The following is a 24,359-nucleotide window of genomic DNA, read 5'->3' as shown; positions in this document are numbered from 1 at the left end:
ACATGTGCCCTGATTCTCACGTGTCAAAAACGTGGAGACCATAATTCGATTGTTCGAGAGACTTATTTCTCCATATCACGTGTCAAAAAAATATACCTAATGAGTTATTTAAAAAAAATGAGTAGTGGCTAGATAAAAAAAATATAGGTGAGAAATAAATTTAAACGGATACACCAGCGACATAAACAAAAAAAACCAAATAAAAATGCAAACAGTGGGGTTTGAACCCATGACCACAAGGTTAGAAGCCTTGTGCTCCACCAAGTGGGCTAGTTGGGATTTGTGCTCATGTCTGTAACAAATATGTTAATAACACAACCGAGCTCGGCGCCAAGATCTGTGGCGCCGAGCTCGGTGCCACGTCGACGCCACGCGTCTGGGTTGTGCCAACGCAACACGACCTCGGCGCCATAGCCTATGGCGCCGAGCTGTGTTACTTCGGCGCCATAGGCTATGGCGCCGAGCAAAGGGTCCAAAAATGACATTAAAATTTTTTAAGATCTAAACGTGAATTTTTTTCCGAAAAATGGCTAAAATACAAAAAATTCGGGCTTCCGTGCAATAAGGAAGGGCGAGCGTGAGCCTAAGTTGAACCTAACGAAGGACGAGCGCGAGGAAGGGTGGTGAGCGTGAGGAAGTCGACGGACTGCATGAGGAAGGAGCGTGTACCACAACAGTCTACGCTTGGGAGAGTTCTACGCGTGCACATGGGAGTGGTACACAGAGCGAGAAATTGATGCAAAGCTGTGTTCCTTCCTACTCTCTGTTGAGAGCTGTTTACGGGGACGTGTTTGGGAGTAGGTACGGCAGTGGATATAGGTATGGGCAAATAATCATAGATAAATATACATTGGGTATGTGTATCGTGGAATATGCTATCAATGAGTACGAGTATGAATATAATAAGGTATATACAGATAATTTTTTTTGTAGGTATGGATATGTAGTATCCATACCCGTTATCCGCGGGTAAACTATATTGTTGCTAGAGTGTTGTGTATTATCATTCCATCCAATAACTTGAAGTTTGTATAATGCTGAAATTGTTGTTTGATGATATTGGAATGATAAAATTATTGAATTGTGATAACATTATTGTTTGGTGTTAAATGTCGAAATTGTAGTGGACGGACGGGTAACGGGTATCCGTCGGATATCAGATACATGACGAGTATAGGTATGTACAGATCTATAACCACGAGCAAAACTAGGTATATGGGTTATGTTTTGTCGCATGTATAGATTTACATTTACGAACCATATATACCCATGTCATACCTTCTCGATTGCCATCTCTATTTGGAAGAGCTCCGTCTAAGCCGGAGCCATGGAAGAGCCATGACAAATGGCCTCTTAATAACATCATCTAAAAGTTATTTATGACGTCTCAGAAAAAATTCCAAAAACTATAGCTTAAACCTGCAGGCTACAGCTATGGCAGCCTAGCCTCGGCAATTGAGCCAATACGATTATTACTGTGTGAGCAGGTCAACGACGACCTGCTGCACTTGCAGATCGATCGATCGATCATTCTGTGCACCCTTTGGACGAACTATTTTCTGCCGCGGCAGTTTCTCTAACATTAGAAGATCCGAGATTGCTGGCTGACAGTGACAGCTATTTTATTTAGCTTGCGATGATGACATGCACACGTGCTGCACTTGTGCATTACTCTTAACGTTAGTTAGTCTGCTGTCTGCCCCGTGAATTAGTAGGCTCAACGAGACTCAACTTTGTGAGCAAAGAATCTACCCGCAGACTTTTTACTGGGCTCCGGAATCAGCAGCAGCGTACGTCGCCTCGTTGCATTGGACCAAATAAGCTGAGGCGCTGCGTGGCCACCCAGCAAGTTGCTAAACAGAATATGCAACGAATCGAGGGGCTTGTTTACGTGATCCATTGTCAGAAAACCACGTTAACATGCGGAGAGGATCGAGGCCGTACGCGTAGCTATGCACACTCTCGATTTAAACGCTGCGGTTTAAACGCTGCGGAGAGTATTGGCACATTTGCTATTAGTTTACTGTTCACCACATGTCCAAACTATCTCCAACGGTAGTTTTTTTTTTCTTTTTTTTTTGGAATCAACCAGCTGTGTGCGGGATCTGGCAAGTCGTATTGCACGCACTACCGGACTACCGGAGACGGGTTATTTGCGAGTGCCCAGACCACTTGGCAAACCACTGTTTGCACTCGATAAAGTATTTGGCAAGCGTTATATTTGACAAATAGCACCCAGTAAAAAAACAAATATTGTTATAGAACTCTTTGCCGAGTGCTTTATATCGGACGTTCGACAAATAAAGTGTCATGACGGTAAATGTGACGGTGATGGAGTCTTTGTTGAGTGTCTGGATATGACACTCGGCAAATTAGACCGATGTGCCGAGTGCCAAGAATATTGACTTATATGACGTTCTAATGTTATCATAAGCGTTACAGTAAGTAAATGTGTTCTATGACGAAACATCATAAATTATGATGTTTCTAAGGCGGATTGTTGCTAAGAACATCATAATTTATAATATTCCTTAATAGGAACGTCACAAAAGACCTTTACTTACGCACATGCTTCTATGTTTTTTTATTCTTTTCCATATTCTTCTACCTTCGTATTGGCCGGTGGATACGCACGTGCGTGTATATATCTGCGTGATTAGGTCGATTTTCTTTAAGTGTGGAAAGATCGAGTTGATCTAGTAAGCTCTTGATTATCTAACGATTGTATGTATGCAACCAATTACACACATATATGCATATATGCTCATTGAGTTAGTATACATGTAATACATAGCACTCCAAGAATGTGTCATCTAACGAGTGTGTAAGTATTATTAACACTAGCAGAAAAAATCTCAAAGCTTGTGGTGGAGTTTAATTTTTACAGGCGATTTTAGTTATCAAGCGAAAGTGCTATTTATAGTGGTAGTTTCTTAAGAAAAACACCACTAGAAATCATATAACATATGGTTCTTTAAGAAAATCGTCACTATAAATCATTTTTATCCTTATTTTTTGAGCTTTTCAAATAACCTCGTAGGAAAAAAAACACCAACATAAAAGTTATAGATCTCTAAAAGTTATAAAATTTTGTAGTTGACAACTTTTTTATTTAAAATTATTTTGGCTCTCAAAAACTGCATCTAAATTTGTCAAATTTAAAATGCAACTTTTGCAAACGAACTCAGATGGAAAGTACCAAAATAAAAGTTGTAGAACTTCAAAAGTTATGAAACTTTGTAGCCAACAACTTTTTTTATTTGAATTCGTTTACAACCTCAAATAGTCAATTTATACTTGGATTGTTCTAATATGTGGGCAACAAAACTGCAATATAGACACAAAGTAAATGATGACGATGTGGTAGAGGGGGCTACGCGACTTACGACTTCGACAGAGACGGGCGGGTGAGGCCTAGTGAGGCCCCTCACCTTTAAAACACATTGTGTGTTTTATTACTCGACCGCCAATGGAAATTGATTCCCACTAGCGGTTCTCAGTTACCCGCATGTACAAATATTTTTTTCTGCTGGTCCCTAGCACCGGCGGTTCTGAAAAACGTCAGTACAAATATATTCACAACCGCATGTGTAGAGTTTCTCTGTACTAGTGTAACCTTCTAACGATCGAGTACTTGCATACCCCACGTCCCAAACTGTTAGTAGAAACGACTGACAAAAACAGATTAGATCAACCAACAACCACAGAGCATGACACAGAGATTTACGTAGAAAACCCTTCAACGCGAAGGGAAAAACTACGAGCACTAGTTAGGCGAAACCTTCAATATAATGTGGGCCAGGCCTCCAGCGACAGGCCTCCACTTCACTTTGCCAACACGGCCTCTTATCTAGAATTTGGATAGCCAATTCAACAATCTACACCTTAGGACAAACTTTACCTTGTAGCCATAATTTGTAAGCAACTTTCTGAAAAATAGAAGGAACAAACTGTTGGCATCAACATAGCCGCTAGGGCTAAGCAATTATACCAACTAAGCTCAAACTTAGCTACAAAAACAGGTTTAGTCATCATATCAGCTAGAATGAAATGTGTACTAATATTGCATACTCTCACTTTATCTTCTACAACTATTTTCCGAGTATAATGATACTTAATACCAATGTGCTTTGTCCTCTTTGTCTGAAGCCTCCACTTTGCTGCCAACACGACCTCTTAATTATCCAGAATTTGGATCACCAATTCAACACAAACTATAGCACAATTTTGTTTTATCTTAAATCAAAGTTCTCTAACTTTGATCTTTAATTAATAAAAAATATACTAATATCTATGGATTCAAATAAATGATCTATCAAAACATATCGCATGATGAAATTATTATAAAACTAATCCGATGATCAGTTTTTTTTAAAAAAAAATGAATAGGTTCAGCCTCTGTGATTTCATGTTGTAGATATTAATGCAATCCTCTATATACTAGATTAAAGTTAAAGGGATCTAACTTAGGACATAGAACAAAGGAAGCTATCACTTGAAATGAAGGGGATATTACTAACATAAACAACTGATTAAATAATGCAATAAAATGTTGCCGACCATGTAGGTGCTGAAGTTGCTATATCCTTCACACTCCAGTGTCCACGGGCTCTGCACTAGAAGATCGAGTGATGGACCAGTGTTGGTATTCCCGTCCAGTGCCAAACTTCGGAGCACAGTAGCGTGGACGTTCGTTTAGTCGGGAAGACAGCGGTGCGTTGTAGTTCATCGCTCGTCTGCCTCCAGATAGACTGAGTACTCTCAGATAGACTTGACCTGCTTCCTTCCACCTTCGCCTTCTCCTCTCCGATTAACCACTCTAGCTGTATATGCATTGCTGCAGATATAAACTCAACCATGCAACTGAGCGTAGCCAACTCGATCGTACAACTGGTGAGCTACGCATATTCTTTTCGATTTTGTATCGTCCAATCCGATTCCGATCTTGCCGCAACTTTTGATCTTCCTTCTCGAACTGAACCACCTACGTAACAAACTGTTTATTTTCTTCTTCTTTCTTTTCCCAAGGATTCTAATTATACGTAGACCTTTGATCCGACGATGCTTCATGTCTTTGTTTCCCTAGCTGGTCAAATCTGGACGTAAACCCGGCGGCAGTGCTCGATCGCGCCGGGCCGTCGAAGTGAAGGGAATCGAGATCAAGGCGGCGGCGGCGGCGAAGGCGAAGGTATTGCCACCGCTGCGAATCCTCGCCGCCCTTGCGATAGCAGCATGGACCTTATTCCTGTACGTGCATTTCTCCGTGATCACCGGCACGGTGGAGGTGATGAGCAACGGCGAAGACCTCGCCGACCCCTGCCGGGGACGGTACATCTACATGCACGAGCTGCCGCGGCGTTTCAACGCCGACATCGTCCACACCTGCCGCAACCGCAAGACCGAGGACCACTGGGGCGACATCTGCGCCTCCCTTAGCAACGCGGGCCTCGGCCGTCCGCTCGACGGCGACAGCGTCATCACGGGCGAATCTGGGTGGTACGGCACGCACCAGTTCGCTCTGGACGCCATCTTCCACAACCGGATGGTTCAGTACGAGTGCCTGACCAACCACTCGGCCGTGGCATCCGCCGTGTTTGTCCCGTTCTACGCCGGCTTCGACTTCGCCCGCTACCATTGGGGCTACGACAACGCCACCAGGGACGCCGCGTCGGTGGACCTGACAGAGTGGCTCATGGCACGACCCGAGTGGCGGCGCATGGGAGGGCGCGACCACTTCCTCGTCGCCGGGCGAACGGGGTGGGACTTCCGGAGGATCAGCAACCTCGGCGCGGACTGGGGCAACGACCTCCTCGTCATCCCGGGAGCCCGGAACATGTCCGTGCTCGTGCTGGAATCCACGCTGAAACGCGGCACCGACTTCTCCGTGCCGTACCCGACTTACTTCCACCCTAGGTCGGATGCCGACGTGCTCCGGTGGCAGGACAGGGTGCGCGGCCAGCGCCGGACGTGGCTCATGGCGTTCGTGGGCGCGCCGCGACCGGACGTTCAGATGAGCATCCGGGTCCGGGATCACGTCATCGCGCAGTGCAAGGCGTCCGGCGCCTGCGCCATGCTGAGCTGCGCGCGCACCCCCAGCAGCAGGCAGTGCCACAGGCCCGCCAACATCATGCGGCTGTTCCAGAAGGCCACCTTCTGCCTGCAGCCGCCGGGCGACTCGTGCACGCGGCGGTCGGTGTTCGACTCGATGGTGGCCGGCTGCATCCCGGTGTTCTTCCACACGGGGTCCGCGTACAAGCAGTACCCGTGGCACCTCCCCAAGGACGACCACCTTAGGTACTCGGTGTACATCCCGACCGCGGACGTCAGGCGGCGCAACGTCAGCATCGAGGCCGTGCTCCGGGCGATCCCTCCGGCCACGGTAGCGCGGATGCAGGAGGAGGTGATCAGGCTCATCCCGAGTTTGTTGTACGCCGACCCCAGGTCGAAGCTGAAAACTCTCAAGGATGCGGTCGCCGTCGCCGTCGATGGAATCCTGGACACGGTGGCGCGGATCAAGAACGGCGAGGAAGTCAACTGTGGCGGGCCAGTCGACAAGGATCCGCCGAACCTTTTTGCCTCGACAGCATCGAGGTTTTTCCCGGAGGGATATGTGCAAGCAGCTCGCGGCCGGAGCTGGACCAAGGGGATGCAATCGCGCATCTGAGTAAGCTGATCATATTCATATGTGGGCACCTTGTCCATGGTTGCAGCCTCATATGGAGCGTGGCGCTGACGGCTGCTGCGGCAGCATGGAGGGAGCGGGCGATCAATATTCGAAGAGTGAATTTAGGGAACGGTCATCGAACTTGCATCGGTACCTTGGTAATGCATTTGGGTCCTCTAGCTTAGAAATTACTCCCTCCGTTCATAAATATATGACATCGTTGATTTTTTTAACTTTGAGCACTCATCTTATTAAAAATATAATATGTTATCATTTATTTTTTGATTTGTTTTTATCACTTAAGTTAGTTTGTGTTTGACTTAAAATTTTACATTTTTAATAAATATTTTGAATAAGACAAGCGGTCAAAGTTTCGAAAAAATCAACGGTGACATATATTTATGAACCGATGTAGCATTATATTGTATGATTCCTAAATTTAGATTCAAGTGTCATTTAGGTCACCACCTCTAAAAGTATTACCCTTAGACCAACGGTTCCAGACGCATGCCCCTACGCCACATAAAGGGGCAGCAGTGCTCGCTCTTCCACTTCAACAGTACACGCTATGACCTACCCTATGCTATGCAGTACAAGAGAAGGGAGCAATCCTCCACCTGATCTAGCGCAACAGTAGCATGACCCTTTCCCTCAAGTTGCGTGTGTGGATGTGTTTGTTAGTTGGGAAAAATTGATAGCAGATGGTGAATAAATATGTGAAATGATATTTTATGGTTGTAGTGGGATATAGGGGATAATATATAGGGAACCAGTGTACAAGATAGAGATATAGGTGGAGATAGAGATGGTCAAACGGGTCGCCCGACCCGGCTTGGTCCGGATCCGGTGAAGCCCGTCCCGTTTTGGGCCCGGCCCGCAGGCACGGTTAAAACCGGGCCGAGCCGTCTAAGCACGCGGGCTCAATTTTCTGTCCGAGCCCGGCCCGCAGCGGGCCTAAACGGGCCGGGCCGGGCCGTTTAACATGAAAAAAGCGGGCTATGCGGGCCGGTAAACACTTTTAGTGTAAAAAAGCGGGCTTAACGGGCTTAGAGGTAAACGGGGTCGTGTCGGGCTAGCCCACCGTGCCTAGTTTCCTATCCGAGCCTAGCCCGCTTATTTGTGCCGAGCTCGCGGGCCTCGTGCTTATTGGCCATCTATAGGTGGAGAGAGGTTGTTGAGGTGGCACAATAGTGGGATATAGGGGAAGAAAAATAGAGTGAAACGTTGAAGTCAGCTCCACCTCCACTACAATAAGAGACTTGGGAGACTCTCCGCCCTCTCTCCCCCGCTTGTAACCCTGCTACAAGCTTTGATCATCAATGGTGTCGGTAGCGCAAGCCACCGAAGACTTGAAGTAGTGACGTTCTGATCAAACCAGAATAAATCTTGCGCCCACTGCGCACACCGCCCCAGTGCCCGGAACACGCACAATAAATTTACTTGTCGATGCGAGGTTCAAAACACCGACAGTTGGCGTGCCAATTAGGGGGCTTGCGCGTTTCACGGTGAAGTTCTTCAAGCTCCAGATGGCTGGCAATGACGTTGGCGATGTTAGGACCCTTGGAATGACCATTCATTTTGGGAGTCTTGACTTCGTCACCAGCAGCGAGGAAACAATGGACAGGGCCCTAGAAGCCCTAGTTCCCTTGGCGAGCGATTCATTCGACGTCATCAAAAGCCTTGACCACCTCCGACTCGGTCCCCCAAGAGGTGGTGACAGGCGACACGCGCGGCACAAGCCATTTTTGCCAAGATCGTGGGGATGCTAGGCCCTATCCGAGTCTTGTTCCGCAACCTTTTTTCCCATCAGGGTCAGAAGGCAGACTCATTCTCCCATCAAGCGGGATCAACCATGACTAGGCCCAGGAATGCTTCATGGTCACCTCGGCAGGGGACTCCTCTAAGACTAGCCGCAGCGGTGGACGCTGCCCCTCCCCCTCCCCTTGCATGCGGCGCGTAGGGGGCACCCTATGGTCGCAGCGGTGCCCCCTACAGCGCCCCCTACGTGTCGGTCCCCTTCTCTCTCCCCCCAGATCTAGCGTGTCACTGTTCATCACCCTAAACACTGTGCTGTGGGTCCACGAGTAATTGTTAGTAGATAAAAAATTGATAGTTGATATAGAAAATGATATTTTATAGTGGTAGTGGGGTATAGGGGGAGTATTTAGGGGGAACCGCTGCGGGAGATGAAAAAATAGAGGGGAAAATAGGGGGAAAAAGTGATATAGGGGGAAAAATTTAGGGGTAACGGTTGCGGATAGCCTAAGCTCGCGGAGAACCCAAAGGGGCCCACTAATGTTGTGGTGTACGTCGCGGCGTCCGCCCTACCCCGATTCAGCCTGGCATCCTTGGCACCACCATCGGGGCGAAGCCCCACCTAGGACAGCCGAGGCCCCACAGCCGGGAGGCGGGGGCTGCCGCCATGTCGAACATGGCGGCTACGACGGAGCGTTTGGCCATCGTGTGTCATAGTGGGTGGTGCCCGCCACCTCATGACCTACAGCGGGGCCAGCTCGCTGCCATTTCCCTGGGAAAGCCAGAACATCGCAGCCATCGCGACGCTCCTAGACAAACTCTCCGAGGCAGATACTCTGAGAGAAAGAAGGATGCACCAAGAAATCCAAGGCCTCCTCAACCTCGTCGTGCAGCAGCATGTTGAGAGTTCCACATCACGACATTGGGAGGCAGGGGCTGACCAGGCGTCGCATCTACACCAGCGAGAAACGACGCATCGATGGGGCAATGGCCCGGGCCCGAGCAAGGCACAACACACACCTCACCCTGCCGATGCCTGGGGCTGGATAGAAGAGCGCGGAGCACGCCTCATCCAGAGAACAGAGAGGAAGTACGTGAAAGGGAAATGTGCCCTTGGGCCATTTCTAAGTATTTTGGTGATTGAGTGCCAACTCAAGTGCTTAAATGTGAATTTATGCAATGGATGAATAAAGTGCAAATCAAGAGCAAAGGTATGTTTCTAAGTCTTAGTACATTGGTTTTGTGTACTAATATACTTGTCTAAGTATTGGAAACAGGAAGAAAAAGAAAAGAAAAAAGTGGCTGTGTACAGCCAAGGGGCTGTTTCGGTCTGGGGCACCGGACTGTCCGGTGGTGCACCGGACAGTGTCCGGTGCGCCAGGCTGCCCCGGTCGAAGATGCCGCTCTCGGGAATTCGCCGACGGCGTACGGCTAAAATTCACCGGACTGTCCGGTGTACACCGGACTGTCCGGTGAGCCAACGGTCGGCCGGGCCAACGGTCGGCCGCGCGATCTGCGCGGGACACGTGGCCGAGCCAACGGTCGGGAAGGGGCACCGGACTGTCCGGTGTGCACCGGACATGTCCGGTGTGCACCGGACATGTCCGGTGCGCCAACGGCTCTCGCATCTGCAACGGTCGGCTTCGCCATTTAAGGAAAGGAATCGGGCACCGGACACTGTCCGGTGTGCACCGGACTGTCCGGTGCGCCCGACGACAGAAGGCAAAGATGGCCTTCCAGATTTGCTCTCAACGGCTCCTAGCTGCCTTGGGGCTATAAAAGGGACCCCTAGGCGCATGGAGGAGAACATCAAGCAACTCTTGAGCATTCTTGATCATCCACACTCAGTCTTTGCGCATCCGTTTGTGATTCTAAGTGATTCGAGCTCTGTTCTTGTGAGAAACTGTGAGATAGTCTTAGAGCTCGAATCTTGGCCGTGTGTGTGCGCGTTTCGCTGTGGATTTGTGTGTGTTGCTTCCCTCCCTTACTCCGTGCTTCTTTGTGAATCTTAAGTGTAAGGGCGAGAGACTCCAATCTGTGGAGATTCCTCGCGAGTGGGATAAAGATAAGCAAGGCAAAAACACCGTGGTATTCAAGTGGGTCTTTGGACCGCTTGAGAGGGGTTGATTGCAACCCTCGTCCGTTGGGACGCCACAACGTGGAAGTAGGCAAGTTTTGTACTTGGCCGAACCACGGGATAAATCTCTGTGTCTTCTCTGTGATTGTCGTATTGTGAAAGATCTCCTCTTTAGCCACTTGGCAATTATTGTGCTAACTCTTAACAAGTTTTTGTGGCTATAAGTTAAGTTTTTACAGGATCACCTATTCACCCCCCCTCTAGGTGCTCTCAATTGGTATCGGAGCCGTTCTCTTCACAAAGGGACTTACCGCCCGAAGAGATGGATCCTAAGGGGAAGGGAATCGTGATCAACGACAAAGAGAAGGAATCCTTCGTCAACGAGCCAAAGGACGACAAGCCTATCGACTCCGGCTCGGGGCATAGACGGAAGGAAGGAAAGAAGAAGAAGACAAGGCGCATCAAGGAGATCATCTACTACGACGATAGTGATGAGTCTACTTCTTCCCAAAAGGATGATGACAACGACTACAAAAAGACGGTCAATTCGAACTTTTCATTTGATTATTCTCGTATTCAACATAGTTCGAATTCGCACTTGCTTTCCATTCCTCTTGGCAAACCTCCACACTTCGATGGGGAGGACTACGGATTTTGGAGTCACAAAATGCGTAGTCACTTATTCTCTCTCCATCCAAGCATATGGGAGATTGTGGAGAATGGAATGAAATTTGATTGCTCGGATAGCCCTATGCTTATAAATGAACAAATTCATAGAAATGCACAAGCTACTACTGTTCTCTTAGCGTCTTTGTGCAGGGAAGAGTACAATAAGGTGAGCGGCTTGGACAATGCCAAGCAGATATGGGACACCCTCAAGATCTCTCACGAGGGGAACGACATCACCATGCTCACCAAGATGGAGTTGGTGGAGGGCGAGCTTGGACGATTCGCCATGATAAGGGGAGAGGAGCCAACTCAAACTTACAACCGGCTCAAGACCCTTATCAACAAAATAAGGAGCTACGGAAGCACGCGTTGGACGGATCACGACGTCGTCCGCCTAATGCTCAGGTCCTTTACCGTTCTTGATCCTCATCTCGTGAACAATATTCGTGAGAATCCCAGGTACACGATGATGACGCCCGAGGAAGTACTTGGAAAATTCGTGAGCGGGCGGATGATGATCAAGGAGGCAAGATACGTCGACGACGCATTGAACGGTCCACTCCACGAGCCTCAACCCATTGCTCTAAAGGCAACGAGGAGCAAGGAGTCGCTACCTAGCAAGGTGGCGCAAGTTGAGGCGGCCGGGCTCAATGATGAAGAGATGGCTCTCATCATCAAGAGATTCAAGACGGCGCTAAAAGGTCGAAAGGGACAGCCAAGCAAGGCCAAGACCAAGGGAAAGCGATCATGCTTCAAATGCGGTAAGCTTGGTCATTTTATTGCTAACTGTCCCGAAAATGATAGTGACCAGGAGCAAGGGAAAAATGGGAAGAGAGAGAACAAGAAGGTTTACAAGAAGGCCAAAGGCGAAGCACACCTTGGAAAGGAGTGGGATTCGGATTGCTCTTCGTCCGACTTTGACGACGAAGGACTCGCCGCCACTGCCTTCAACAAATCGGCTCTCTTCCCCAACGAGCATCACACTTGCCTCATGGCAAGGGAAAAGAAGGTAATCACTCGTAATGCTAATACTTATGATTCTTCTAGTGATGATGAATCTAGTGAGGATGAAATTGATTACTCTAGTTTATTCAAGGGATTGGATAGAACTAAGATAGCTAAGATTAATGAGTTGATCGATGCCTTAAATGAAAAGGATAGAATCTTAGAGAAACAAGAAGACCTTTTATATGAAGAACATGATAAATTTGTTAGTGCACAAAATTCACTTGCTCTAGAAGTTAAAAGAAATGGAATACTTTCTTGTGAACTTTCTACTTGTAATGAAACCATTTCTTCTTTAAAAGGTGAAATTAACGATTTAACTGCTAAACTAGAAGTAGCAAGTAACTCGTATGTTGAAAATATTACAATTTGCACTAGGTGTAAGGATTTTGATGTTAATGCTTGTAGTGAACACTTGGTTTCAATTTCAAAACTAAATGATGAAGTGGCTAGTCTTAATGCTCAACTTAAGACTAGCAAGAGTGAAGTTGATAAAATAAAATTTGCAAGGGATGCCTACACAGTGGGTAGACACCCCTCAATTAAGGATGGTCTTGGCTTCAAGAGAGAAGCCAAGAACTTAACAAGCCATAAGGCTCCCATCTTCGTCAAGGAGAAAGGGAAGGCCCCTATGGCTAGTAGTGCTAAAAGGAACCATGCTTTCTTGTACTATGATAGGAGACATGCTAGAAATGCTTATAATGATTTTGATTCACATGCTTATGATTCTTATGCTATGACTGCTTCTAGTTCTCATGTTGTGCATATGCCTAGGAGAAATTTTGCTCATGCTCCTAGAAAAGTTGTGAACAAACCTTCTATCATTTATTATGCTTGCAATGCTCCCTTTGCTATTTGTAGAAAGGGTAAGAAGGTAATTGCTAGGAAATTAGGGGCAAAATGCAAGGGTGACAAAACTTGCATTTGGGTCCCTAAGGAAATTTGCACTAACCTTGTAGGACCCAACAAGAGTTGGGTACCTAAGTCCCAAGCCTAAATTTGCCTTGCAGGTTTATGCATCCGGGGGATCAAGCTGGATTATCGACAGCGGATGCACAAACCATATGACGGGGGAGAAGAAGATGTTCACTTCCTACGTCAAGAATAAGGATTCCCAGGATTCAATTATTTTCGGTGATGGGAATCAAGGCAAGGTAAAAGGATTAGGTAAAATTGCAATTTCTAATGAGCATTCTATCTCTAATGTATTTTTAGTAGAGAGTCTTGGATATAATTTACTATCTGTTAGTCAATTATGTCATATGGGGTATATCTGTCTATTTACAAATGTAGATGTGTCTGTCTTTAGAAGAAGCGATGGTTCATTAGCTTTTAAGGGTGTATTAGACGGCAAACTTTATTTAGTTGATTTTGCAAAAGAAGAGGCCGGTCTAGATGCATGCTTAATAGCTAAGACTAGCATGGGCTGGCTGTGGCATCGCCGCTTAGCACATGTGGGGATGAAGAACCTTCACAAGCTTCTAAAGGGAGAACACGTGATAGGTTTGACTAACGTGCATTTCGAAAAAGATAGACCTTGTGCAGCTTGTCAAGCAGGTAAACAAGTAGGAGGAGCACATCACGGCAAGAACGTGATGACCACTTCAAGACCCCTGGAGCTGCTGCATATGGACCTCTTCGGACCTGTCGCCTATCTGAGCATAGGAGGGAGTAAGTATGGTTTAGTTATTGTTGATGATTTTTCCCGCTTCACTTGGGTGTTCTTTTTGCAGGATAAGTCTGAAACCCAAGGGACCCTCAAGCGCTTCCTCAGGAGAGCTCAAAATGAGTTTGAGCTCAAGGTGAAGAAGATAAGGAGCGACAACGGGTCCGAATTCAAGAACCTTCAAGTGGAGGAATTTCTTGAGGAGGAAGGGATCAAGCACGAGTTCTCCGCTCCCTACACACCACAGCAAAATGGTGTGGTAGAGAGGAAGAACAGGACGCTAATCGATATGGCGAGGACAATGCTTGGAGAATTCAAGACCCCCGAGTGTTTCTGGTCGGAAGCCGTGAACACGGCTTGCCACGCCATCAACAGGGTCTACCTTCATCGCCTCCTCAAGAAGACTTCGTATGAGCTTCTAACCGGTAACAAACCCAATGTATCTTACTTTCGTGTATTTGGGAGCAAGTGCTACATTCTAGTGAAGAAAGGTAGAAATTCTAAGTTTGCTCCCAAAGCTGTAGAAGGGTTTTTGTTAGGTTATGACTCAAATACAAAGGCGTATAGAATCTTCAACAAATCATCGGGTTTGGTTGAAGTCTCTAGCGATGTTGTATTTGATGAGACTAATGGCTCTCCAAGAGAGCAAGTTGTTGATTGTGATGATGTAGATGAAGAAGATGTTCCGACGGCCGCTATACGGACCATGGCGATTGGAGAAGTACGGCCACAGGAACAAGATGAACGAGATCAACCTTCTTCCTCAACTATGGTGCATCCCCCAACCAAAGATGACAAACAGGTACCTCAAGTGGAGGCGCTTGATCAAGGGGGAGCACAAGATGATCAAGTGATGGAGGAAGAAGCGCAACCGGCACCTCCAACCCAAGTTCGAGCGATGATTCAAAGGGATCATCCCGTCGATCAAATTCTGGGTGACATTAGCAAGGGAGTAACTACTCGATCTCGATTAGTTAATTTTTGTGAGCATTACTCCTTTGTCTCTTCTCTTGAGCCTTTCAGGGTAGAGGAGGCCTTGCTAGATCCGGATTGGGTATTGGCCATGCAGGAGGAGCTCAACAACTTCAAGCGCAATGAAGTTTGGACACTGGTGCCTCGTCCGAAGCAAAATGTTGTGGGAACCAAGTGGGTGTTCCGCAACAAACAGGACGAGCACGGGGTGGTGACGAGGAACAAGGCTCGACTTGTGGCAAAAGGTTATGCCCAAGTCGCAGGTTTGGACTTTGAGGAGACTTTCGCTCCTGTGGCTAGGCTAGAGTCCATTCGTATCTTGCTAGCATATGCCGCTCACCATTCTTTCAGGTTGTACCAAATGGATGTGAAGAGCGCTTTCCTCAACGGGCCAATCAAGGAGGAAGTGTACGTGGAGCAACCCCCTGGCTTCGAGGATGAACGGTACCCCGACCACGTGTGTAAGCTCTCTAAGGCGCTCTATGGACTTAAGCAAGCCCCAAGAGCATGGTATGAATGCCTTAGAGACTTTTTAATTGCTAATGCTTTCAAGGTTGGGAAAGCCGATCCAACTCTTTTTACAAAGACATGTGATGGTGATTTGTTTGTGTGCCAAATTTATGTCGATGACATAATATTTGGTTCTACTAACCAAAAGTCTTGTGAAGAGTTTAGCAGGGTGATGACGCAGAAATTCGAGATGTCGATGATGGGCGAGTTGAACTACTTCCTTGGGTTCCAAGTGAAGCAACTCAAGGACGTCACCTTCATCTCCCAAACGAAGTACACGCAAGATCTGCTAAAGCGGTTTGGGATGAAGGACGCCAAGCCCGCAAAGACTCCGATGGGGACCGACGGACACACCGACCTCAACAAAGGAGGTAAGTCCGTTGATCAAAAAGCATACCGGTCAATGATAGGTTCTTTGCTTTACTTATGTGCTAGTAGACCGGATATTATGCTTAGCGTATGCATGTGTGCTAGATTTCAATCCGATCCTAAGGAGTGTCACTTAGTGGCGGTGAAGCGAATTCTTAGATATTTGGTTGCTACGCCTTGCTTCGGGCTCTGGTATCCAAAGGGGTCTACCTTTGACTTAGTTGGATACTCAGACTCCGACTATGCTGGATGTAAGGTCGATAGGAAGAGTACATCGGGGACGTGCCAATTCTTAGGAAGGTCCCTGGTGTCATGGAACTCTAAGAAACAAACCTCCGTTGCCCTATCCACCGCTGAGGCCGAGTACGTTGCCGCAGGTCAGTGTTGCGCGCAACTGCTTTGGATGAGGCAAACCCTCCGGGACTTTGGCTACAATCTGAGCAAAGTCCCACTCCTATGTGACAATGAGAGTGCTATCCGCATGGCGGAGAATCCTGTTGAGCACAGCCGCACAAAGCACATAGACATCCGGCATCACTTTTTGAGAGACCACCAGCAAAAGGGAGATATCGAAGTGTTTCATGTTAGCACCGAGAACCAGCTAGCCGATATCTTCACTAAGCCTCTAGATGAGAAGACCTTTTGCAGGTTGCGTAGTGAGCTAAATGTCATAGATTCGCGGAACCTGGATTGAATTGTAGCATACATGTACTTATGCTTTTGATCATGTTCCTTTTTGCATTTTGCTGCTTTATTATGGTGCTCAAGTTGTAAAAACACTCCCTGGACCTCACAAGTCCGTTGCAAAGTGATGCACATGTTTAGAGGGAGATGTGCTACAACTTGACCCTTTGAGACTAACCATGTGCTTGAGTTTGATGATTTAGTCTCGAAGGAGGATAATTGAAAGGGAAAAGGTGGACTTGGACCATGAAAGACTTCCACTGTACTCCGATGAGAGGGTAACATATTCCAAGTTCATCTCATGCAATCTTATTGCCTTTGTATTCTTATTGAAGATTTTGGCAAGGCAATGGGGTTAGAGGGCCAAGATTGATCCCGTTTTGGTGCTTGATGCCAAAGGGGGAGAAAATAAAGGCCAAAGCGATAAATGGATCAGCTACCACTTGAGAGATTTTGAAAATAGTAGAATAGAGCTTTTTGTTTTAGCAAAACTCTTTTATTGTGTCTCTTGTCAAAAGTTGGTTTCTTGTGGGGAGAAGTGGTAATTATGGGAAGTAGGGGGAGTTTTTGAAATCTTTGATCAATCTCTTTTGGAAAAACTCTCTATATGCTTTAACATGTGTGTTTGACTTAGAGATAGAGATTTGAGTTTGATTTCAAAAACAAACCAAGTGGTGGAAAAGGATGATCCATATATGCCAAACATGAATCAAAATAAATTTAAGTGTTATTTGAAGTGGTTTTGCACTTGTTCTAGTTGCTTTATGTTGTGTTGGCATAAATCACCAAAAAGGGGGAGATTGAAAGGGAAATGTGCCCTTGGGCCATTTCTAAGTATTTTGGTGATTGAGTGCCAACTCAAGTGCTTAAATGTGAATTTATGCAATGGATGAATAAAGTGCAAATCAAGAGCAAAGGTATGTTTCTAAGTCTTAGTACATTGGTTTTGTGTACTAATATACTTGTCTAAGTATTGGAAACAGGAAGAAAAAGAAAAGAAAAAAGTGGCTGTGTACAGCCAAGGGGCTGTTTCGGTCTGGGGCACCGGACTGTCCGGTGGTGCACCGGACAGTGTCCGGTGCGCCAGGCTGCCCCGGCCGAAGAGGCCGCTCTCGGGAATTCGCCGACGGCGTATGGCTAAAATTCACCGGACTGTCCGGTGTACACCGGACTGTCCGGTGAGCCAACGGTCGGCCGCGCGATCTGCGCGGGACACGTGGCCGAGCCAACGGTCGGGAAGGGGCACCGGACTGTCCGGTGTGCACCGGACATGTCCGGTGCGCCAACGGCTCTCGCATCTGCAACGGTCGGCTTCGCCATTTAAGGAAAGGAATCGGGCACCGGACACTGTCCGGTGTGCACCGGACTGTCCGGTGCGCCCGACGACAGAAGGCAAAGATGGCCTTCCAGATTTGCTCTCAACGGCTCCTAGCTGCCTTGGGGCTATAAAAGGGACCCCTAGGCGCATGGAGGAGAACACCAAGCAACTCTTGAGCATTCTTGATCATCCACACTCAGTCTTTGCGCATCCGTTTGTGATTCTAAGTGATTCGAGCTCTGTTCTTGTGAGAAACTGTGAGATAGTCTTAGAGCTCGAATCTTGGCCGTGTGTGTGCGCGTTTCGCTGTGGATTTGTGTGTGTTGCTTCCCTCCCTTACTCCGTGCTTCTTTGTGAATCTTAAGTGTAAGGGCGAGAGACTCCAATCTGTGGAGATTCCTCGCGAGTGGGATAAAGATAAGCAAGGCAAAAACACCGTGGTATTCAAGTGGGTCTTTGGACCGCTTGAGAGGGGTTTATTGCAACCCTCGTCCGTTGGGACGCCACAACGTGGAAGTAGGCAAGTTTTGTACTTGGCCGAACCACGGGATAAATCTCTGTGTCTTCTCTGTGATTGTCGTATTGTGAAAGATCTCCTCTTTAGCCACTTGGCAATTATTGTGCTAACTCTTAACAAGTTTTTGTGGCTATAAGTTAAGTTTTTACAGGATCACCTATTCACCCCCCCCCTCTAGGTGCTCTCAGTACGGAGGGAGCCAGACAACACCCATCGATACAACCGGCGCTAGGACCTCGGGCCTTTAGTCGTTGCATCATACAGGTACCTGTACCGCAACACTATAGGCCCCCATCAACATCATGAGACACTCCTAAGAATCAAATCCCCGCATATGGCTAGGAGACTACTGGCTAGCGTGACAGGGGGTAGATTGCGATGACTTCATAATCCGGAACCTCCCCTGTATCTGGCAGATTTAGCACGAACCTGGCTCAAAAACCTCAGACCTGGGAGCATCCAGAGCTGGGCTGACCTCGAGGAAGTGTTCGTTGGGAATTTCCAGGGCACATAAGAACGCCCAGGCAACCCATGGGATCTTAATAATTGTCGGTAGAAATCAAACAAAACCTTGAGAGATTACATCTAACGCTTTTCACGACAATGTAACCGACTGACCAACCTCGTTGATGTCGATGTTATCAGCGCCTTCATCGAGAGGACCACCAACGAGACTCTAGTGCATAAGTTGTGGCGAAAAAGCTCGTGAACAACACAGGAACTTCTCGACATCGCAATCTACCACACATCAGGGGAAGATGCGGTGGGAGCAAACTTCGACCACCGCAAGCATAAGGCCAAACGCGATAAGGAGTCTGGGGTTTGAACAGCCAACTCAAAGCAAGAAGGAAGGGAGACCAACGACGGCAAGTTTAGATCGTCCTGGTGTGGGGCCCATACCTCAACACTGTATGGTCCTCGGCGAGCCACATCATTCTTTAGTCTAGTAGTAGCAAAATGTTGTTACTAAGTCCATATTTTGGAGAATGGTCTCTCGAGTCCTGATACGAGGGGTATAGGGAATTATCAAGTTAGGTGCTCTGGGGTGCTATGGCCCTGGGGGCTTACCCTGTTAGGTGCTTTGGGGTACGAGGGGTCATGGAAGCTTATCCTTTAGGTGCCTCGGGATACGAGTGGCCCTAAGGGCATATTATGGTAGGGGCCTCAAGACATAAGAGGACTTATAGGCTTATCTCATTAGGTGCCCTACGACACGAGGGTCCCCAAAGGCTTCTTCATTAGGTGCCCTGCATGAGGGGTATGAGGGCTTATACATTTGGGTGTCCTAGGACGCGAGGTGCCTCGGGGGCTTATCCTGTCAGGTGCTCCGGGGCACTAGTGGCTCTAGAGGCTTGTATTACCAGATGCCCCTAACACGCGGAGTGTCAGGGTCGTATATTGACGAGCATCCTGGGCCAAGCATGTCCTTAGGGTCTTTATTTGCTAGGTGTCATGAGACGTGTCGGGTCCCAAGGGCTTGAGTGTAATCGATTCGGGGCGTGGGGCCTCAGTACTTAACTATGTATGCTATGTAATGTGATCCAATGAGCTGATTTAGGGACATCCTTGTATGATTTATAACTAGTGTTGTAATCTTCCGTCTCTTAAGGCTAGGGGTCCGATGGCCATAAAGTCCCTCGTGATGATCCTTCTATTGTAGGTGCTGAGATCAATCTTCTTGGTGAGAATCTTTGAGTGTGTCTTGCCGACAGACAGATATGCCCTTTCACGAGTGCTGACACTCGCAATTCCACACATCTTTCTTCATATTATAGCCTCACACTCTCTAATTTAAAATGGGTCTTAAGTGGATTTCGAACTTTCAAACTTTCTCTGACTTGCCGAAGACCAATCTCTACAATTTTCTAACAACTCTGTTGGTGTTGGGGTTCTTATTCGAGAGTGTTTCTCCCGTACATCATCGGCAAGAGGAGTTTTTGTAAGAGGATGTACATACTCGTTTTATGATTAAGTTATGTAATTTAATTATTTTTTAAGATTTTATTTGTTTAATTATATAATCGGATGTGTTTTTATTTTAATAAAATGACATTTTTATTTTATCTAAAATTATGTAGAAGAAAAGCTAATGCGACACCAAGATGATCGTAGTCTAAGATAAGAGTCGACCAATATTGGTAGCAAAGTCGATAACATGAGATGACATGATATAACTATAGTCTATAGATAGAGACCCTCTATATTAGAATCAGATCGGAAGTATGTGACTTGTGCCGCCACAGAATGCCATGGTCCATGGGGATCCGGGAATGCTAAGGGCTGATTTAGTGAACAGAGCCCTTCAATCTCCCGTGGTTCGCTTGTCACCAAATCAACCTGAACATATGCTCGTAGATACGAGAATGACCTACACGGCTGCCTCAACTCCGCTGACCTGTGCGGCATCTGAAGACGTTGTCCATATCAATTCTCCTCTTTCTTGGAAGTAATTCAAAATTACCGGTTCTGGTCAACTGCTCGCATGGCTCCCTTCGGCGGGATCCTTGATGCCGTCGCGGCGAAAAGGTTCGGTGGATCCTTGTCCACCGGCCCGCAACAGTTGACTTGCTCTCCGTTCTTGATCCGCGTCACCGTGTCTAGGATCCCCTCAATGGCGACGTCGACCGCGTCCTTGAGCGTCTCCAGCTTCGATCTGGGGTCGGCGTACAGCAAAGTCGGGATGAGCCTGATCACCTCCTCCCGCATCCGCTCCACCGTGGACGGAGGAATCGCCCGGAGCACGGCCTCGATGCTCACGTTGCGCCACCTCACGTCGGCGTCCGGGATGAACACAGAGTACCTGAGGTGGTCGTCCCTGGGGAGGTGCCACCGGTACTGCTTGTACGCCGACGCCGTGTGGAAGAACACCGGAATGCAGCCGGCCACCATCGAGTCGAACACCGACCGTCGCGTGCTGGAGCCGTCGTCGCCAGGTGGTTGCAGGCAGAAGATGGCCTTCTCGAATAGCCGCACGATGCTGGCGGGGCTGTGGCACTGGGCACTGCCGGGGCTGCGCGCGCACCCCGGCATGGCGCAGGCGCTGCACGCCTTGCACTGCGCGATCACGTGATCCCGTACCCAGGTGCTCGTCGGAACGTTCCGGCGCGGCGCGCCCACGAACGCCATGAGCCACGTCCGGTGCTGGGCGCGCACCCTGGCCTGCCACCGGAGCACGTCGGCGTCCGACCTGGGGTGGAAGTAGGTCGGGTACGGCACGGAGAAGTCGCTGCCGTGTTCCAGCGTGGACTCCAGCACGAGCAGGGACATGTTCCGGCCGGCTGGCGTGAGGAGGAGGCCGTTTCCCCGGTCCGTGTTCGCGTCGGCGCCGCTCCTCCTCCTGAAGTCCCACCCTGTTCGCCCGGCGACGAGGAAGTGGTCGCGCCCCGCCATGCGCCCCCACTGGGGCTGTACGGTGAGCCAGAACGACAGGTCCGCCGACGCGGCGTCCCTGGTGGCCTTGTCGTAGCCCACCCGGTAGCGCAGAGAGTCGAAGCCGGCGTAGAACGGGACGAACACGGCGGAGGCCGCAGCGGAGCGGTTGGTCAGGCACTCGTACTGCTTCATCCGGTTGTGGAAGATGGCGTCCAGCGCGAGCTCGTGCGTGTTGTACCACCCAGCTTTGCCAGTGACGACGCCGTCCATGCCGTCGTCGGCGAGCGGCCGGCCAAGGCCGCCGTTGCTCAGGAACGCGCACATGTCGGCCCAGCGGCCCCCGGCTTTGCGGCAGTCCCGGATGATGTCGGTGTTGAAGCGCGGCGGCAGGTCGTAGACGTAGATGTACCGCCCCCGGCACGGGTCGCCGTTGCTCACCTCTTCCGCACCGCTGATCAACGAGAAGTGCAGGTACAGGAAGAAGCTCCATGCTACCATGGCAAGGATGGCGAGGTTCCGCAGCGAACACGACCCCTTGGATTGGACGGCCCGGCGCGACCGAGCACTGCCACCGGCTTTCCGTGCGGAATGGGCTGGCTAGGGAAATTAAACAACAGGCTAGTGAGTATAATTAGAATCCTAGAAAGAAGAAAAGGAATAGTTTGTGTGCTGCAGATGAAGTAAATTGATTGATGCAAGCATGGTATAATCAGTTTCAGTCAGGAGGAAGAAATTGATTTGGGGCCGATAAGATTGGACTCACGAACAAAGATGAAATATGACTCACCAGTTGCATAGTCGAGTTGGCTATGCTTGGTTGCATGCTGGAGAGTGGTTATAACAGTGCAATGGACAGACTGACAGAGTGTTTCGCCGGGGTTGAAGAAGACGAATGCTAATGACAGTTTAGAGGCAGACATGAGTATAGGGTCCGTGCACTGGCTGACCGACGTATCTACGGGTCTGTCTGAATCTTTATGATCACATCGATGTTTGGATGTTAATTAATACTTTCTCCGTTTTAATTTATAATTCATTCAACTTTTAAATTCTAAGTTTGATGGACTCGTGTTATTAAAAAAATTCATAAATATTGTTAATTTTTGTTGTGATATTGTTTAGTACATAATATATTTTAAAATAAGTTTTAAATTTTTATTTTTTCTAAAAAATGAATAGGACGAGCAGGTCAAACATGACATAAAAGTTTTTGTCAAATGAATTATAATTTAGAACGGAAGGAGAATAATTATAAAACTCATTGTATAAGTTGACTCATTCGTGAGACGAACCAGATTAATCTATGATGTATCTGCGTGATGCTACAGTAAACATATATAGAATTAATATATTTGTCTTATTATCCTAATATATACAACAAGTTTATAATTAATTCATATTTAGTATTTTTAATTAACACTGCGCAGCAGGAACGCGATGTCGCTCTACTATGCCACGCCAGTTTTTTTAGACACGCAGATCTATGGTCCTGTGATCCTGTCCACCTTTTCTACTATTATTTTCTGCTCCGTTTTTCTAGTTTTACCTTAGGAGATCGTTGACGAACAGTTAGTTTATTTAGCTTAGGAGATGATGTACGTTTTTTTTAAAAAAAATAAGGCAAGCTCAGGCGACGATGCGATGTGCGCTAGCTGCATTCGACACTGCACATGGTGCTAGCATGAGAACATATGTGTTGAGAAACCTAACAAAGGGTTATATAGACAAATACCGAATGCCTTATGACTGGTATCGTGTCTATATATAGAATATATATCTCCTCATATAGAATAGTGAAGAGAAAGATGCAAGAGACTCAACTCTATATCTTGTGTCTCGTGTGTTCTTTGTCGCGTTTCTGGGAAGGGAGATAGGTCTTTAAAATCTCCTCGTGCCTAAACCGCTAACGGGAGGGAAAAGAGCGGATCTGATGATCCGTGCTAATATAGTTATTCAACACGTTATCAGCACACTCTACCTCGAGGCTGCTACGGATCCGATCGGCACCGACTCTCCACCACATTGGCAGGTCCCGACCTAGCCGAACTGTCCTACGCGACATGTTTTGATTCCTCTACAATTTAAAAGGTATGAGATGTTCTTGATCTATTCATCAAAGGGGAATCTGGCCACCAACAGAGCCCGCACGCCCGCGCGACATCGACTCACAACACCGCGGGGGAGCTCACTCGTAGTGGCCCCTATGGGCGGCGGCGGCTTACTAGGAATGATGTACTCGTATGACCCCGTTCGAGCTCACGCTCTTCTTCCTCGTTTAGCTTTGGGTCTGCATTGATGGTGACCGATGCGGCTAAGCCCACGTCGTTGGTGGAGGCAGCCCCTAGGCGCTCGCGGAGGCCATTCCCGTGTAGATCTTCTCAACTGGCTGCTCCATGTAGATTTTCTCATCTAGCTCTCCATTGAGAAATGATGTCTTGACATCCATTTGATGGACAAGAAGACCATGAGAGGCAGCCAAAGAAAGTAGCACATGAATTGTGGTCTATCGAGCCACATGTGAATAAGTATCAAAGAAATCACCACCTTCCTTCTGTGAATAGCCTTTAATTACAAGCCTCACCTTGTACATTTCAATAGTACCATCAGGCCTAAGCTTTTTCTTGAACACACATTTACTCTCAATGGGCCTACACCCATAAGGATGCTCAACGACCTCCCAAGTTGCATTAGATATAATAGAATTCATCTCACTCCTTATTGCTTCCTTCCAAAAGTCAGCATCAGGAGAGGAATATGCCTCTTCAATGGTACTTGGTGTGT

The 24,359-nt window shown here is 47.7% G+C and overlaps 2 protein-coding genes across 4 annotated transcripts; one reads left to right on the top strand and one right to left on the bottom strand.

Moving 5' to 3' along the window:
• Positions 1-4,580: 4,580 nt before the first annotated feature.
• Positions 4,581-7,129, top strand: LOC103649427 (uncharacterized). Of its 2 annotated transcripts, XM_020547091.1 has the most exons (3): positions 4,581-4,755; positions 4,844-4,893; positions 5,087-6,949. In XM_020547091.1, the coding sequence occupies exons 2-3, from the start codon at positions 4,858-4,860 to the stop codon at positions 6,662-6,664; spliced, it is 1,614 nt and encodes a 537-aa protein (XP_020402680.1). In that variant the 5' UTR covers positions 4,581-4,755; positions 4,844-4,857; the 3' UTR covers positions 6,665-6,949. The 2 variants fall into 2 exon arrangements, with proteins under 2 accessions (XP_020402680.1, XP_008671919.1); XM_008673697.3 differs by having other exon boundaries at positions 4,581-4,893; positions 5,087-7,129.
• A 13,180-nt stretch (positions 7,130-20,309) lies between these two features.
• On the bottom strand, positions 20,310-22,542 carry LOC103631709 (xyloglucan galactosyltransferase KATAMARI1 homolog). 2 transcript variants are annotated; one of them, XM_008652765.3, is made up of 2 exons: positions 22,366-22,542; positions 20,310-22,175 (listed from the first exon to the last, which is right to left on the bottom strand). In XM_008652765.3, the coding sequence occupies exons 1-2, from the start codon at positions 22,399-22,401 to the stop codon at positions 20,664-20,666; spliced, it is 1,548 nt and encodes a 515-aa protein (XP_008650987.2). In that variant the 5' UTR covers positions 22,402-22,542; the 3' UTR covers positions 20,310-20,663. The 2 variants fall into 2 exon arrangements, with proteins under 2 accessions (XP_008650987.2, XP_020402679.1); XM_020547090.2 differs by having other exon boundaries at positions 20,310-22,171; positions 22,366-22,534.
• Positions 22,543-24,359: the final 1,817 nt, after the last annotated feature.

This window comes from Zea mays, chromosome 1 (genome assembly GCF_902167145.1).
Source record: "Zea mays cultivar B73 chromosome 1, Zm-B73-REFERENCE-NAM-5.0, whole genome shotgun sequence".
NCBI classification, from domain to species: domain Eukaryota; kingdom Viridiplantae; phylum Streptophyta; class Magnoliopsida; order Poales; family Poaceae; genus Zea; species Zea mays.
This window is presented reverse-complemented; position numbering and strand designations above follow the sequence as displayed.

What these genes read in the sequence shown, in the direction of transcription:
- LOC103649427 (XM_008673697.3), top strand. Translation starts at nt 4,858, where the DNA reads ATGCAACTGAGCGTAGCCAACTCGATCGTACAACTG. An exon ending in CCAACTCGATCGTACAACTG is followed by an intron (nt 4,894 to 5,086) that starts GTGAGCTACGCA and finishes TTGTTTCCCTAG; the next exon opens with CTGGTCAAATCTGGACGTAA.
- LOC103631709 (XM_020547090.2), bottom strand. Translation starts at nt 22,498, where the DNA reads ATGTCTGCCTCTAAACTGTCATTAGCATTCGTCTTCTTCAACCCCGGC. An exon ending in CCAACTCGACTATGCAACTG is followed by an intron (nt 22,172 to 22,365) that starts GTGAGTCATATT and finishes TTCCCTAGCCAG; the next exon opens with CCCATTCCGCACGGAAAGCC.